Source organism: Pongo pygmaeus, chromosome 5 (assembly GCF_028885625.2).
Source record: "Pongo pygmaeus isolate AG05252 chromosome 5, NHGRI_mPonPyg2-v2.0_pri, whole genome shotgun sequence".
Classification (NCBI taxonomy): domain Eukaryota; kingdom Metazoa; phylum Chordata; class Mammalia; order Primates; family Hominidae; genus Pongo; species Pongo pygmaeus.
The window spans coordinates 128460777-128477084 of NC_072378.2; the positions used below are offsets into that span (position 1 = coordinate 128460777).

At 35.7% G+C, this 16308-nt stretch overlaps 1 protein-coding gene across 3 annotated transcripts in view; it reads right to left on the reverse strand.

Annotated features, from left to right (window-relative positions):
* The window catches only part of PTPRK (protein tyrosine phosphatase receptor type K), a 560453-nt gene that overhangs the window by 245071 nt on the left and 299074 nt on the right, over positions 1-16308 (reverse strand). For all 3 annotated transcript variants that reach the window (XM_054491562.2, XM_054491561.2, XM_063666564.1), the window contains exon 6: positions 12623-12797. In XM_054491562.2, the coding sequence (XP_054347537.1) occupies positions 12623-12797 (175 nt within the window). The remainder of the gene's footprint in view (positions 1-12622; positions 12798-16308) is intronic.

A 16308-nucleotide genomic window follows, 5' to 3' on the forward strand; every position in this document is an offset into this window, starting at 1 on the left:
TATAAGAATCAAAGAGAACACACACATTCAGCAAGAAGGCACACTTCCATCACCCAGCAGAAAGATACATGCTGCTAATAATAAAGGGTGTTCATAAAAAAAAAAAAAAAATTCAGAGTGTCTTACACTGTTCCTAAGCCATTCAGTCAAGGCATTGGTAACAACAAAACACTTTATTCTCAGTATAAAAAAAGGATTATCAGTATTAATTGTTAAAACTCGCTGTAGATAAACTAGATACTTAAAAATATATAGGCAGATAAGGCAAGAAAATAGAAAATTTAAGTGTTAGAGATTACTCTTTAAAAAGAATTACGATACATTTTTTGTGATCATCTCAAAAGTAGCTTCATATAATACCATAGGCTCAAAATGATGAAAGGTCACTGATGTATTTCCAACTCATTTTTATGAGATAAATTCAATTATAATTGCTGTGACTATTCCAGCCACAATGTAGACATAGAATCCAATTATCCATTTCATTTTCATTTATACCTCATGGGCTAGATCATTTATCATGTTTCATGATAATGATCAGAAGACACATGGAAAGTGATTTCTAGAGGTAACAAATTACCTTCCATATTAGCATAGCTTACAAGTTCCTGTCAACAACTACTATGCATAAATATGAGGTAATTAAATTTACAATGTGCAGGAGTGTTTGATATGCTACTTGCTTCCTTCGCAGCTGCCAAAAATCTGGGTTGCTAAGTGCAGCAAAACCCTTTGGTTGCAAATCAGGAATCATTATGCCCCAGAACCCCAACAGGTAGATGGTGTGCTCAGGCTTAAGGTGCTGAGATGCATCTTTCATCATCTGGTATTATTACTTCTTGCCACCAAGCCATCCATCATTACTGCTGAGACAGCTTGAAATGATTGTCCTGGACTCTCACATTACTGCTCTTTGAACTCTGTCTCATCCATCTTTTGCATCATTCCTGATTCACAGCTAAGTACCCTATCCCCGCTACAAAACCAAGTGTGAACTATAGTGCCTTTTACCTACAGTGCTTCTCTAATAGTGATTGATTTCTCTTTACTATGGAGCTACTGTTCAGAAAAGACTATTCATGATTGCTGATGGTTGATTTTAAAAAACCAGATACACAGAATTCCAATAGTTGTAGGAAAATGCACTCTTTTACATGCAAGTTAGGCTTCAAAATTGCATTAGTATTTCTATTTGAATATCTATAAACATCAGCAGCACAAGCATAGACAAAGACAGATACAGATGCCTCTGAGTGTACAGATATACACAAAAAGAAAAGATAGCCTGTACCATATATACAAAAGCAGTGTTTCAATCTGAAAATTATTAATCAGAATTTCAAAAATGTTTCACAGTAAAATTCAAAACTTTAAGGTATCTAATATGTTGAAATTATAAAATATGTTTAACAGTGACACAATGCAAACAAAAGAGGGATTTAAAGTTAGATGCAAGAATATAAGTGAAAACTTCCTTTTAAAATAAGTATCTTACCCACCCTTTTTTCCCCTTTTCACTGATGCTAAGAGAACCTTCAAAATGATACCGGTAACACAGTGGTTGGTGTCCCATAAACTATCCAAGACTAAAGGTTTTAATTCAGCTCCATCTGAATGCTGTTATAAAAGTTTAATAAATGAAAATGATCAAAATGTTCTCGGTGGCAGATTGGGATTCAGTTTCCAATTCAAATTCTCTTTAATATATGGCTTCTCTGACATCTCGCATTTCTACCACCCATGTTGAATTCCAAACACCCTGCTTTATATCATTACCATGCATCAACCAGTCTGGTCATGGTAACTGCTTTCTAGCAATCCTGCACAGTACACAGAAATGCCAAATTGAGTGGGGATTTTAACACAGGAAGATTATGTCAGGTGGGAACTCTTTATCTACCCTTAAGTAAATATTTTCAAACCACCCACTACAGTGAATGACATTCTTTGAGAATGAGAAATGCTGTTAGCCAAAAGTCCTACCCCCTCAAAAAAAAAAAAAAAAAAAAAAATTCCCTCTCCCAACCCTTTAAAACATTGATGTAGGAAAAAGGTCTAGGAGCATTATTATCAGGAGCAACAAAATTCTGAAGAGAAAGTAGAGAAGCCTGTAGAGAGTTTGCTTTATTTCTATGAAGTAAAAAGTTTTACAAAGAAGAGGAAAAAGATTTCCACTTAACTGACAACCACAAATACAGTCAGGAATCTACATGAAGCAGTGGGGGAAATATTTACACATGATATATCTTACATGTGTTTTTATATGCAGATAATGTCAGCAATAAAAAGGACGTCATATTTAACTGTCTGGTTTCTCTTTCTAAATTTTCCATTTAGTTAAAAACCCTCTGCTTTCATCCAAAGTTTAACAACATGAAAAATTCCAATAATATAGGCTAAAGGCTATGAAATGGAAGCTTAGGAAATACAAATAATTTCTATGCACTAAGCACCTATTGTTCAATTCATCATGTATTGAGTCTTTACTTAATGCCCTATGATTAGTTTAAGGCTTATCCACATTCCTAAAGATTTTAAAACTGGATATGTTCCTAGCACCCCAATTGAAAGTTTACAATTACACTTATCATCTATGCTCTCAAATGAGTTCTTCTACAAGGCTTCCAAATCTCTGACCATAATACCACATTTTATCCAATATCCCAAATAAAAATCTGGAAGTCTCCTTTGACTTCTCCTCCTACTGTCATTCCACAATGCTTTAACAACATTGCTGCCTAATCTCTCATCCTTGACTCATTCTTTCTACCATAACCCCCGGCTCCAGGAACACTTATCACTTATCATCTCAAGTTTTTAAAATTGTAAGAGCCCCCTTAACTTACTCCCTAAAAACGCACCCTTTTCCACAACATCGGCTATCCTGGTTTTCTGAGACAGATAACATATAAGTAACCTACTTCAAAACTCCTAAAGGTTCCCAAATTAAATAACACAATGCATTTATATTTCTTAGTCTGGCACTCAAATTGTTCCACAGTAAGGCCTCAAAGTACAATTTCATGATCATCTCAGATGTTTTCAGTGGAAAACACTGTGTTACAGTCAATATTTACTGCTAGTCCACAAGAACATGTTTTCCAGTGCCAGTCCCTCTGCCCAGAATGCCCTTTACTTATCTTCCACTATCCAAATGCTACCCACCCATCAAGAGTCCGATGGAACTTCTCATCCTCCTCAGCACATCCCCTGACCATTAAAAAGCAGCCATGAGGCTGCCCTCCTCATTCTACACATTAAATTCATGTCATTCATATGGTACTTTACACCTCACTATTTTTGGTTTTTTGACAATATTTGATGAGACCTGCTACACTTTGATCATGGTATTGGCTACAGAGATCCAATCATGAGTGAGCAAAAGGAAAGGGTCCCCAAGTACATCAGTCTCATGGAGGAGACAGATGTTATGAATGCAGTTATATTTTGAAGGAGCAGGGCAATTAGAAAAAGCCAAGACCCTAAGGCATGAGAGATCATGGTATGTTCAAACAAGTGAAAGAAAACCAGTGTTGCTAGAGTTTGGTGAGCAAAGGAGAGTCTTATGAAGGACTGAAGGGGGTGAGCCCATCTAAAAGCCTAGGAGCAAGCAGGGCCTTGGAGCTGTGATGAGGCAGCTGGAATTTATACCACATGAACAGGAAGCTGCCGGTGCCAGGGGGAGCACATTCTGACTTACTGTGTCATACAGTCACTCTGGCTTGTGTGTGAAGACTGCCTTGGAGAAGGTAAGCGCTCGTGGAGGGAGATCAATAAGTAGGTTTTTTATAGAAGTACACGAAAGAGAAGATGGTGACAGAGACAAGTAGTGGCAGTGAGAATAAAGAAAAGTGTGGGGCACTCAAAGGCTATGCAATAAAATATGAATAAAGGAATCTATTTATATACATATTACAAACAAATTTCAGACATACAGATTTCTATTCACTGCATTTCCAACAGCACAAAAATCTTTTGAGACCATTGTCTTGTTCTGCATATACTTACTGATAGTAGGCATTACATAAAGATCTTTCAAAAACTTTGACCTAAATAACTCCAGAGGGAAAAAAAAAAACAAAACGGTAAAACAAAATCAATGTATTCTCTTCTGCACTAGAAAATAATGGCCATTTGGCCTTTAGGTATTTTGGGGGAGGGGGAGCGGGGAATGAGAAGAAAGCTGAAAGGAATAAGAATGTAAAAGCATGCATCTATTCAAGAAAAAACACACCAGGGTGGAAAGAGCAGGAAGTGTAAAGCCCAGAGACAGAAGTATACTCGGAAGAGCTGGCTTTGCCTGCTGTGGATCAAGGAAGGAGGTGAGTGATAAAGAACAAATTTGGAGTGGCAGTCAGGGGATATTTCATTTAAGGTCACTTAGAACAGGAAAGGACTGTGATTTTTTCCCCCCTTAATGTGAAGGGAAGCTGCTGGAGGAGGTAGCATGGCAACGTGAGAGTAGCCATGGTACCTCCATATGTATAAAAGACTAATGAAAATCCAGGGGCAATCAGCAATACGTAAATAACCAGGTGGGTAAAATTTCTTCCTAACGAAGGTACAAGTAATAACCCATTTGTTGTTTTGTTGTTTAATACAAGGACAGATTTTGTGTCATCATAGCTAAATCTATGACTCCAAATCAAGCAACAACAAAGAAAAACAACAAAATATTTTCTCAGTTTAGGGCTCAGAAAACAGAAGCTGGAGAGCAAAAGAAAGTTATATGTCTATAACTAGGATAAATAATATCCTAAAGTGTAAAAGTCACTGTATTTACATACCTTGTAAGAGATGAGAACACATCTATAGGCCATAATTTCTCTAAAAACAAATATCAGAGCTAAAGTAAAGCCTGTACAAGAAGAGACTGTTATATATTTATATTTGAGGAGAGCTGCCATATTTTCTGCCATATTATTTAATTTCTGTCCAGCTCTCCATCCCCAAATTCTCACTTTTAATACTGAAATGTTACAATATTTCCCTCTTTTTCTAAAAATTAATAATCATGAACAAAACAGAATCTATGCTGAGGAGTGACAAAGTATTATTTATCTGTATTCATTTGTGTTGACCTTATACTTGGTTTTAATTCTTCTCAGATTTAATTATTTCCTAGAAAGAGGGAAAACATCATTTATCTTAACCCAGATGAGAAAGCAAGCAATTTCTGTGGTACTATCATAAACTTTGAACAAGCCGGTTTTGATCGACACATTAATAAATAATTGCATATTATTATTTGCATTATTTGTAAGGCTTCTACATAACATTTTATGCATTTTTTTGTTTTGTATGTATTTCCATGTTTGTATTCTTAGTAACAGTCAGGTTCCTGATCATGCTTTACTGGTCAGCAGAATGTATATTAGCTAGCTGTTTAAAAGATGTACTGCTTAAGTGGCAAATAATTTATGCTAACTGCAAAGCTAAACATAAAAACTCACCTGTAAGTCATATACTGGTAGAGAACCCTGCTATTAATGACTCTCTTGAAGATGAAGTGGAGGGGAGAGTGGGAGAGACTCAAAAACTCAAACTAATGAAGTAATGTCCCACTACAACACTTCTATTGCCATCCTTACTCATTATACCACTAAACACTCTGATTTATCTCCCTGCCCTCACTGATTGATTCCAATTTGTCAACTATAGAGCTTCTGTTCAATTAACATTCTATAAGACTCTCCCAGTGTAACTTTTTTAAGCCAAATTAGTGCTTAATAAGGGGTTTCAATGACATAGTTGTTATTTCATTGCAGTTAGAAAATAGGTAGACTATTTTTTATTTGTTAGGAAACATTTTTTATTCTTACAGAGTTTAAAATCAAAACCTAAGTCAAAATTCTGTGCCATGATACTCGATAATTCTACATTTCCTATAGAATTAAATTATGAGATTCTTAAGCACTGAGACTATGTATGCAATTTCTTTGGCATTTGTCTTTATTGAATACTTAACATCATAATATGCACTTGCCTATTACCTCATTAAGAACTCAATAAATGCTGCTAGCTGATTTTTCAATGAAGTTGCAAATAAACCCAGGAAGACTAAAAAATCTTAGTTCAAACGGACACTGTTGCTTTATTTTTGGTTTGGGGTAAGAGAAAGAAAAATGATTAACAGATAGGGGAATATAAACTACGAAGACACTCAGGCCATGTAGTAGATAGGAGTCCCTTGGTAGACAGAAATGGGTCCAAATTACATTTATCACAAACTCCAAAAGAAGAAAATTGAAACTTAGAAAACGTGTACAGGCCTACTGTCAACAATCTGAAATAAAATTCCCTTGAGTTCAGCAGAAATAATTATTAACTATGCAAATGATTCTGCTTCCTCTTTGATCCTTTTCAAATTCTTAAGACGAAAGCTTCATCAAAAGCACAACCCCAGTATTTACTTCAAAGAGCAGTGACCAGTACCCTACCCACTCAACACACAAATTGCCTAGGAAAATAAACTGAGAAACCTTTAGGGAAAGAACTCTCATCGAATTTTTATTTTAAAAACAAACTGAAAGAAAATAAATAAAATGAAAAAAATCACTCTGACAAAAACAACGGCTGCACTTTACCATCCTTATGGGGTAGCTATAAGTAAACTCAGAAAAGGAGAAAATTAATAGAAAAAAGTATTTGGCATAATGGTGTACAGAAGTGCATCAAGTAGAGTTTCAGTAATTGTATGAAGTCCCAGTCAATATTCATATTAGATTTAAAAGCCATAATTTTTCTACTACTCTTAAATAAACATAGATACTTTTTTTGAATGCTTTTCAGCTTTGAAAATGTATGTTTAATGGACTATATGAACAATTCAAATGAGTATCCAGTTTCTGGTTGCACCACAATATACTATCTGAAATAAGAACATCTAGCACTCTTTTGCTCATTTAGAATTTAAATATGTACCAGACATCTTGAACACTGAATCACCTGAATTACAAGTAGGTAATATGAATGAGAGAAGACTCCAAATGTTTCTTTTATCATACTCAAGGGGAGCAAAGTAAAATTTTTAAATATGAGAGATTTGGAGACTCCTCCAAATTTGACACACTTGGTATCCACTGGCTGCATGGGCTTTTTTAAATATTTAGGGGTTTGGGGGATAAAATTAGTATGTGATTCAGTGTGTTCTGAAATGTTCATTATATTTCAGTTTTTAGAAAACATAGCTGTTTAAATTACATTCTCCAAGATAATTCCAAACTTCCTGTCAAGATGACCAGTTTTCACAATAGAAGAAAAGGGATCTCAAGTCACCATTACGAAAAAGATCTTTATGTGAATTCATGGGCCTGAAAGCTGTGCTAGGAAAACTAGTTAAAAATCAATACTGCATGGTATTAAACAGCTTGCTAAAGGTCTCAAGCTAGAAATTCCATGGCCTTTAGCCACCAACTAGCAAAAGTACTCATAAAGTGTTTTCCATTTCCCAAATGACCTTGCTTCTTATATAAAACCACCAAAAAAATTCAGATTTAATTTTATGTACAAAAAGATTAGAGTACCGGAATAGAATACTGGTCAAATCAATATTATTTTTCAAGTGAAAAATATTTACACTAAACTGAAAAGTCACCCTTAATAGTCCACTTGAGAAAGGAAAGAGTCGGTTTAGACACTACAATTGTCATCATCACTTCCTTTATGCCAGCAAACTTGACTCCATCTGTAGGTGAGAAGAAATATGTGGTTCATTGCTCATCCCCTACATATGCCAGGGTCAGTCCCACTCCTCTGATTTCAACTAAGCAATTTTATTTGTTGATTTTGAGAAAAGTACTGAATTTCTTCATGTAAATATTGTGCTAGGTGCTGAAGCAAACAAAGATGAACAAGACAGGCTCTGATAGGGCATAAACTACAATTATAGTAAAAGCAGAATCTGAAAAGTTCTAATAGGTTTTGAATGCTTTCCTTCTTCATATGCATGGTGAATAACTGACATAAAGCAAGTGATTCCATGAACAATTCATCACTGACCAAATAAGCTATGATCCTACTGATTACCTATGACTCATACTGTTACTTGACTTAGTATAGTAACACCCTTTTCCAATAGTACCATATTCCAAACTGTATGTCCTTCAAGATTAAGTTGTACCTTCTCTTGAGTTATTTCCTCAGTTACTATCTTATCTGAATAAAATAAAGAACTAACTCTGAGTAACACTGTTTATGCTCTGGAGTCCGGTGTACAAAAGCTCTCTACTGGACATACTAGTTGTTTATCCAATAACCAGTGATGCATTATTATTATTATTATTTTTGATAGTTGTGGTAGGTACTACCCTCTTTATCCCTAACTGGATAAGACCAAGGAAGCATGTAGTCATATTTCTCTCCTAAGGCTAAGAGGTGGGCCTGGCTTAGGATAGAAGCCAAAATCATAGACTACAAAGTGAAGAATTGGAAAGAACGTGGATCTTTAATGACTTGATCAACAAATCCTGAAGCCTATCCTGTACTACCCAGTCACAAAAGTTAGTATTCTTATGTATAAGCTAGTTTATATTGTCTTACAATGGAAAGTAATGACATCTGTCTGAATTTATGATGTTAAACACCAACTCTGAATAAGGTTGGGTAACTACCCTGAGTAAGGTTAGGTAAAGTGATTGATACTAACGCCCATTTATAGCTAGAGGTCACTATTGTTCATTAGGAACAGACTAAAATATTAACTAAATACTTTTGTGCCCAGAGCATTTTGATAATGACTAGTAATTGACACTAAAATTTAAAACTCAAGCCATTAACAATGATAAACCAAAAACTGCTTTCAAACTGAAGTACTTAAAATGTAATTGTAGTTTCACAGGTAAAAATGATAGATATAAAAATATAACAATTTAGAATAGAAATTGAGTGTGAGGTATAGGAATCAGAGAATTTTATAGTTTACTCAGGTCAGCTGGTTCGAGATGTAAGTGGGGCTTCGGTTTAGACAGATGGAAACAGACTGAGGAGATCACAGCTGAGGTGAGGAATGGCAAAATAATCTGTAGCATAATTAGATTACAAAGTTGGCGCTTTCAGTTTGAAGCTTGGTGCTTTCAGTTTGAAGCTTATAAACACTACTTCAACTTGCATTTCAAATTTTTTGCACTTCAATTTTGTAAAACACTGAGCAAAAATATCTGCTCTTCCTCTCATCTCTATAAAAACTTCTTTGTCAATAGAGATTGGTCTCCATAAGCTGAATACATTATCATTATTCAAAATGATCAGGAAGCAATGCTAAAGTCATAGCAAAGTAAATTCTGTTTCTCCATACTTTTTTTTATTTGTCTGGCTGTGGGAAAACATAGATCAATACTCTTCAGCATGAAAATTTTGCAGTGAAATTTTCATTTGTAACAAACGGCAACAAAAAAGCCTTAAGCATGCCCTGTCACTTTCAGTTTAAGAGAAAATGCACTAATAAACTCTTACCCTTGGGTCATCTTTGACAACAGGCAATACCATGCCAGCTCTTATTAAAGACTATTCATATCACTGCCCCAAAAATTTCCTTTAAAATTACCATCTTTTGTATCCATGTAACAGGATGTCAGCTTTAAAAGTGCCAATGAGAGATAGGACCTGTCAGCACAGTTAATTCTCAGCACTGTTTCAACACCGGGACAGCTGACCCCCGAGGGTATGTTTTTGGTTAGTAATGTTTATTTGGTGGTTATCTCTACAAACAAGAAAACTTATTCCTCTGTATTGGTTTTCAAATAAAACAGCAAGCAAAGTATCACCTGTAAGTATTAAATATAGAACAACCTAAAATGTGTTGAAAGAAAAATAAAATTGCCAAAACTATCAAAATATATTTCTAAAATGATAGCAGACTTTGGATAACAAATTCAAAATGCCATCATCTTTCAACTCAACCTTTCCAACATAAAAATCACAAAATTTATGGCAGGACTTTCTTTAAGAAAAGGAAAAATAAGGCTGGGAGCGGTGGCTCATGCCTGTAATCCCAGCACTTTGGGAGGCTGAGACGGATGGATCACAAGGTCAGGAGTTCAAGACCAGTCTGGCCAACATGGAGAAACCCCCTCTCTACTAAAAATACAAAAATTAGCTGGGTGCGGTGGCACGCACCTGTAGTCTCAGCTACTCGGGAGGTTGAGGCATGAGAATCGCTTGAACCCGGGAGGCAGAGGGGGCAGTAAGCCAAGATTGTGCCACCACATTCCAGCCTGGGTGACAGAGTGAGATTCTGTCTCAAAAAAAAAAGGTCAAATTTTTCAATGAAATTTAAGGATCCTCTTTCTTATAAGTTTTATTGAAATAATTATTAATTTAACAAGTAATACTGCTGGAACAGCACTGTAATGTAGTTGTCTCCAGATAAAGAAAACCAGGCTTTGATAAAATAATAAAATCTACTTATCAATTAAGATAAACAAAAGAGATCTAGTAATGACAAAATGATTCTCTTTTAAAATAAACAGGCAGAAAATGTTCGCATGAAAGAAGGAACTATACATATAAAGGGACCACCTGGATAAAAGCATCAACAGGTCTTCTACAATCTTTTGAGAAATACATCAAGAGTGACTTTTCTGGAAAAAAATGTATACATAACTATATAGAACATATATAACTATGTATTATACATCATTGTTATTCAAAAGCATTCTAGGTACACTATTAATATACCATCTCCTTCACTGGTTGCAAGTTGTGAATGCATATATGGTAAAGAAGATCCAGTGGGCATGATAATTCAATAGCACACCCACATTCCTGTATCCATAGCACATTAATCACCCTGAAGATTACCCAAGGACACCTTCAGGCTTTCAAAATTAGGCTCAGGTGAGAGAGATGCTGGAATGAGACTTAACAAAGATGCATGTGTGAACATGTGATAAATTGTTTCTCTGCCTAAATACGGAAGTCAAACACTATCATATTTTCTTAATTGAAACTGTGATCTCATGAACTTGTGCAGGTGATACGAGCTGAATGCGGAGACATCAGAGAAGTTACACTGAAAATAGTCATATTTAATCTACAAAGTTTTTTAAAAAAATGAGCCATAGAGTCTTCCAAGACTAAAGTTTATAAGAGGTTGATAGCACCATCCAATAATGGTAATGCGATGGAAAACTGTAGTGGAAAAGAATGAGCTCACCATTAAGAATCAAGAAACTGGGTTCTATTCTGGCTGTCAATCGTTAGATTTAATTTGCTCTGGGTAAATTATCATAAAGTCTGAATTTCAAATTTCTTTTCATTAAAAATATCAAAGGTTAAAGTATTAAAAACAAGACAATATTGAATAATATATGTAAAAGATATTTGATGCCAAGCATTATAAAATATGGACATATCTCATATTCTCCTTCCAGCCCGTAGGCCTCGGCATGTGCTGTGCTCTCTGCTTGCTGGTGTTTCTCTTGCCCCTGACCCTACATCCATACCCCTACTCGGGCAACTTTCTCTCAACCTTCAGATCCTTACTCAAAGAAAACTCACTTGCAAATGCCTTCCATGATACGTTTACAGTCTCAGCCCCAGTTTAGATATTTTTGCTAAAGTCTCTCACACTTCTCCTTGAAGAGACTTAAACAGGTTACGATTATTTTCATTTGTGTCAATATTGATTGATGCTTGATATCCTACTCAACGGAGCTGCTTTACCTCTAGATTTTCATATGGCTGAAGTCTCTATTATTTTTTTTTAAGCTTTCAGCTCAGTTGTTACCTTCTCAGAGTGGCTTTCCAGAACACCTTAACTAAAATATCAATTTCCATGGTTTTGTGTCTCTTTTTCCTTCATAGCACATATCCTGACTTGATACTACGTTTTTAACACCTGTCTATATAGTCTGCATAACATAACTCCATATGATGCTCCATGTGGGTAGGGACATTGTATTACATTTACAATCGTATCTCTAATATCTACAACCTAAAACAGTGCTTACAATATAAGAGGGACTCTATACATCTTAAATGAATGTAATATGTGTTTTGCACTTGTATTTTTCCAGTATTCACTACAAATATGTACTGATATGTCATAATCCCTGACATTCTTCTAGTAACTGTAGTATCCAAGAATATTAGTGAGGACTGTTTCGTAGTTCTAACTTTCTAAGATTCTATGAGAGACATGCATCAGTGAAAATTCACTATTGGGTTTTGATACCAGTAAAATTTGTCGGACTACATGGAAATAGAAACTTGGACCTTGACTTCATTGCCACAATGCTTCGAAGAAAAGTAGTATCTGCAGAACTGTTTTAAACAGGAAGAACTAGATCTAAAGTTAAAATACAAACGAGGTGATGACAATGTGGAATAAGGTATTTGATATATTTAGTCCACTTAGAGCATTATAAAATATATTTCTTCTTAGAGCATTATAAAATATATTTCTTTCAATGGCAAACACTTATTAGAAACTTCAAAAACTTTACAAACTACAGTCTTAATTTCACCTTCACACATTCTCAGAAATTGTATAATGATATATTTTTATAGTGACTTGACATCGGAAACACTATGGTTTAAAAATCAATCAAAATATCTACAGAGTTGCCTTTGTTCTAATAAAGCCATGCAATTTCGTGAAGTGAAAACAATTTTACCTTACCTCTCACAATAAGTTGAGCAAAATTGGACACACCGGAACCTCGTTCTGACTGAGTTACACAGCGATACAAATCCTGGTCAGTTTTTGTCACTTCTTGCAATCTGAAGGAAGCGGCAAACCTTCTATGATTGATGTTCTTAGTCTGGGCTACTGGTATATCTTCTCCATTTCGTCTCTGCAAACAGAAACCAATCTTTAAAAACAGGTTCTTACCCTTTTCATAAATCTATAAAGCATCTTAGCAAGCAATATCTGTGATAAATTATTCTTATTGCAAAAGATCCACAAATTTTTTCCATTGTCATTCAATCAGGAAAAGGATGTAAGAAAATACTGGTATCCTCGAAAGCAGTGGTCCTCAACCTTTTTGGCACAAAGGACCAGTTTCCTGGAAGACAATTTTTCTATGGAACAATGAGGGGATGATTTCGGGATGAAACTGTTCCACCTCAAATCATTGGGCATTAGATTCTCACAAGGCGCTCACAGCCTAAATCCCTTGCATTCACAGTTCACAGTAGAGTTCGCGCTCCTATGAGAATCTAATGCCACAGCTGATCTGATAGGAGGCAGAGCTCAGGTGGCAATGCTTGCTCACCCACTGCTCACCTCCTGCTGTGTGGCCCTGTTCCTGACAGGCCACAGACCAGTACCAGTTTGCAGCCCAGGGGTTGGGGACCCCTGCTCTAAAAGGTGTAGGGCTGACACTATGGTAGTAATCTCAGTTCTCCATAAATTGCTACTACACCAGAGTAAATGAATTAACAGGAGAGTTAATGGGTCCAAGGTAAATGATTCATTGCCACCATGCTCTCAGAGTAATATATACAAGCTTCTTTTAGCCCTTATGCTGTACTGCCTGTGCTGTAGTATGTTTGTCCCCACCAGAAGAGTAAGAGCATTGCCTGTGCATCTCTGTATTCCAAATGTGTAGCATGTGCTGGCCACAGAATGATAATAAACTAATGATGAATAATTTAGTCAAACCAAAATCTGTACTCTTTGCAAACAACTCTCTCTTTGGCATTAATGACAGCCAATTTATACATTTTAGAGAATTAGTCAAAAGAGCCTAAACTTTAAAAGCATACCTGTCAAATTTCAAAATGAAATATTGGAAGCCATATTTATGATATCAGCATATACCAGACAAGAGTAATAAGCATAAACTAATAGGAAGTGACTGAAAAAAATTCAACTATAAAAAATTTATAACCTCTATATGTTCAAAGACATCATATATAAAGGGGAAAAAACAAGTCACAAATAGTGATAAGTCATTTGTCAAGGAAATACCCATCAAGGAATAAATAGCCAGAATATGTAAAGATCTTCTATATGCAATTAGAAAAAAGATAACTCAATCAAAAGTGAATAGGGTATAAAAAAGAGAAAACGTATATGTCTAACAACCATGAAATGAGATTGTCAATCTAAATTTTAAAACTTCTATATGTCAAAGACAGCAAAAAGGACAAAGAAAACCCACAACCCTGAGAAAGAACTGGTCATGATCCACAACCTCATTTCTTGTTGGTGAAATTCTAACTACCCCGGTATCTTTCATACTACTTGAAATATCATTTCATAGGGCTACATATGGGAAACAAAAATGATAACATACCTGTTGGAAGTGTAAACTGCTAGAGTGACTTTAGAAAATGATTTGTTACTATCTAGTAAAGTTGAGGATGCATAAACCTCAGGACCCAGCAATTCTACTTCTAGGTTTCCACATTTGAACCACCAGTGTATATGGGATCAAGGAGATATGTACAAGATGTTGAACTCTAAATTATCTGTGATTGTGAAATATAGAAAATATCCAAATATTTCTGAGTAGCAAATAAATAAACTGAATTTTATTCATTCAGTAAAATACAATGGGACAGTTAAACTAGGCAAAGAAAAACCAGCAATGTATTGGTAAAATTTGGAACTGTTAGTTCTCCAACAAGAAACATAAAATGCCATTTTGTAGTATTTGTCCATTTCTGCAGTGTAAATACTCCACCATAGCAACTTCAGTTTATCAGTGTGATATCATTCAAAGTTCCTGAAAACTTAACAAATTTCTGGCACTCATTGGTTCCAGCATTCCACTGATTAGTACTACATGTATGCATGTTTAAATGTTAATTTAAAAATTCCTTAAGAATAAGATGACATGAGACAAGAATATAAACTGTTAACTTCTATTAAATTAGGGTCGTGGTACATTAATGGCTATTTTATTGTTTTCTATGATTTTTTGTACATTTGAAATTATTTATAATTTTAGAGTAAATAATAAAGAGGATACTCTATTGCTTTAATAATTTTCTAAATCCTGGCCGGGTGCGGTAGCTCATGCCTGTAATCCCAGCACTTTGGGAGGCTGAGGCGGGTGGATCACAAGGTCAGGAGATCGAGACCATCCTGGCTAACATGGTGAAACCCCGTCTCCACTAAAAATACAAAAAATTAGCTGGGCACGGTGGCGGGTGCCTGTAGTCCCAGCTACTTGGGAGGCTGAGGCAGGAGAATGGCGTGAACCAAGGAGGCGGAGTTTGCAGTGAGCCGAGATCACGCCACTGCACTCCAGCCTGGGTGATAGAGTGAGACTCCGTCTCAAAAAATAATAATAATAATAATAATAATTTTCTAAATCCTAAATACACTGTATCTTTAAATACCTTTCTCCATATCTTAAATCATGTATATGCATATTATGTAGTAAATACATATATGTTTCTGCATATGCATACAAAAATACCTAAGGACATCAAATCCAAATCAGGATTTTGCTATTTTTTATTCATTGCTTTTGTTAATTTTTCTCTGCTTACCAACCTAGTTCATGATTTTTGCAGCAAGATCCAAGGAACTGAAAAAGCAGCTTATATCCAAAAATATAAATCTATAAAATCAGCCAAAACTCTTTCCCTACAAACCACATAAACCAAAAAAAAATCATTATACATGCAAACCTCAGACTGCGTTTTTCTTCAATTAGCACATCATTTCCATATAATCTTCCTAATTGGAAGGCCTACCATGACTCCCTGCTCCTTACTTTGTTATACAACCTCATCCAGGCTTCCTCTAGATTATCTTTCCAGGTGTGTTCTCAGACTGTCTCCTTGCTCCCTGCCATGTGTATTTCTCAGTTCTTCTGCAAGACTAGCCAATTCCCACTGCCTGTACTGACTTCCAAATTCTCTCGCACATGTCCACACCCACTCAAGTCTTTTCACATTAAGCCTTTCAAAACCCTTTTCTTGTGAAGAGATTCTGAGTATCCTTAATGTTTCCTTCTCAATAATCATTATTCCATCTTTTCACTTTAATTGTCATTTCTCTCACAACACTACTATCTCAAAGGAGGGTACATTTTATGGTACCTTATACCCTCTTTCAGGGAGAGCTACCATTTTCCTGGTTCCTAACTTGAAGACAACTCTTCCACTTTCCCACTCAATCACCTCTCAACTTTTGGAATTCCCAGCGTGCCCACATATCATTCCCATCACTGGGAATATTCACAGACCAAATTACCCTCCCTAACCCAGTCCTGTGAATATTCCCATTGATCCTCAAACTCACTTTGGCCTCAGTGATCCCCAATAGCCTCCTTTACCACCTTACAACATCCAAGTTCCTGTGCTGTGATAGTTTCCTCTCGAATCACAACAGCCCGTGCAATT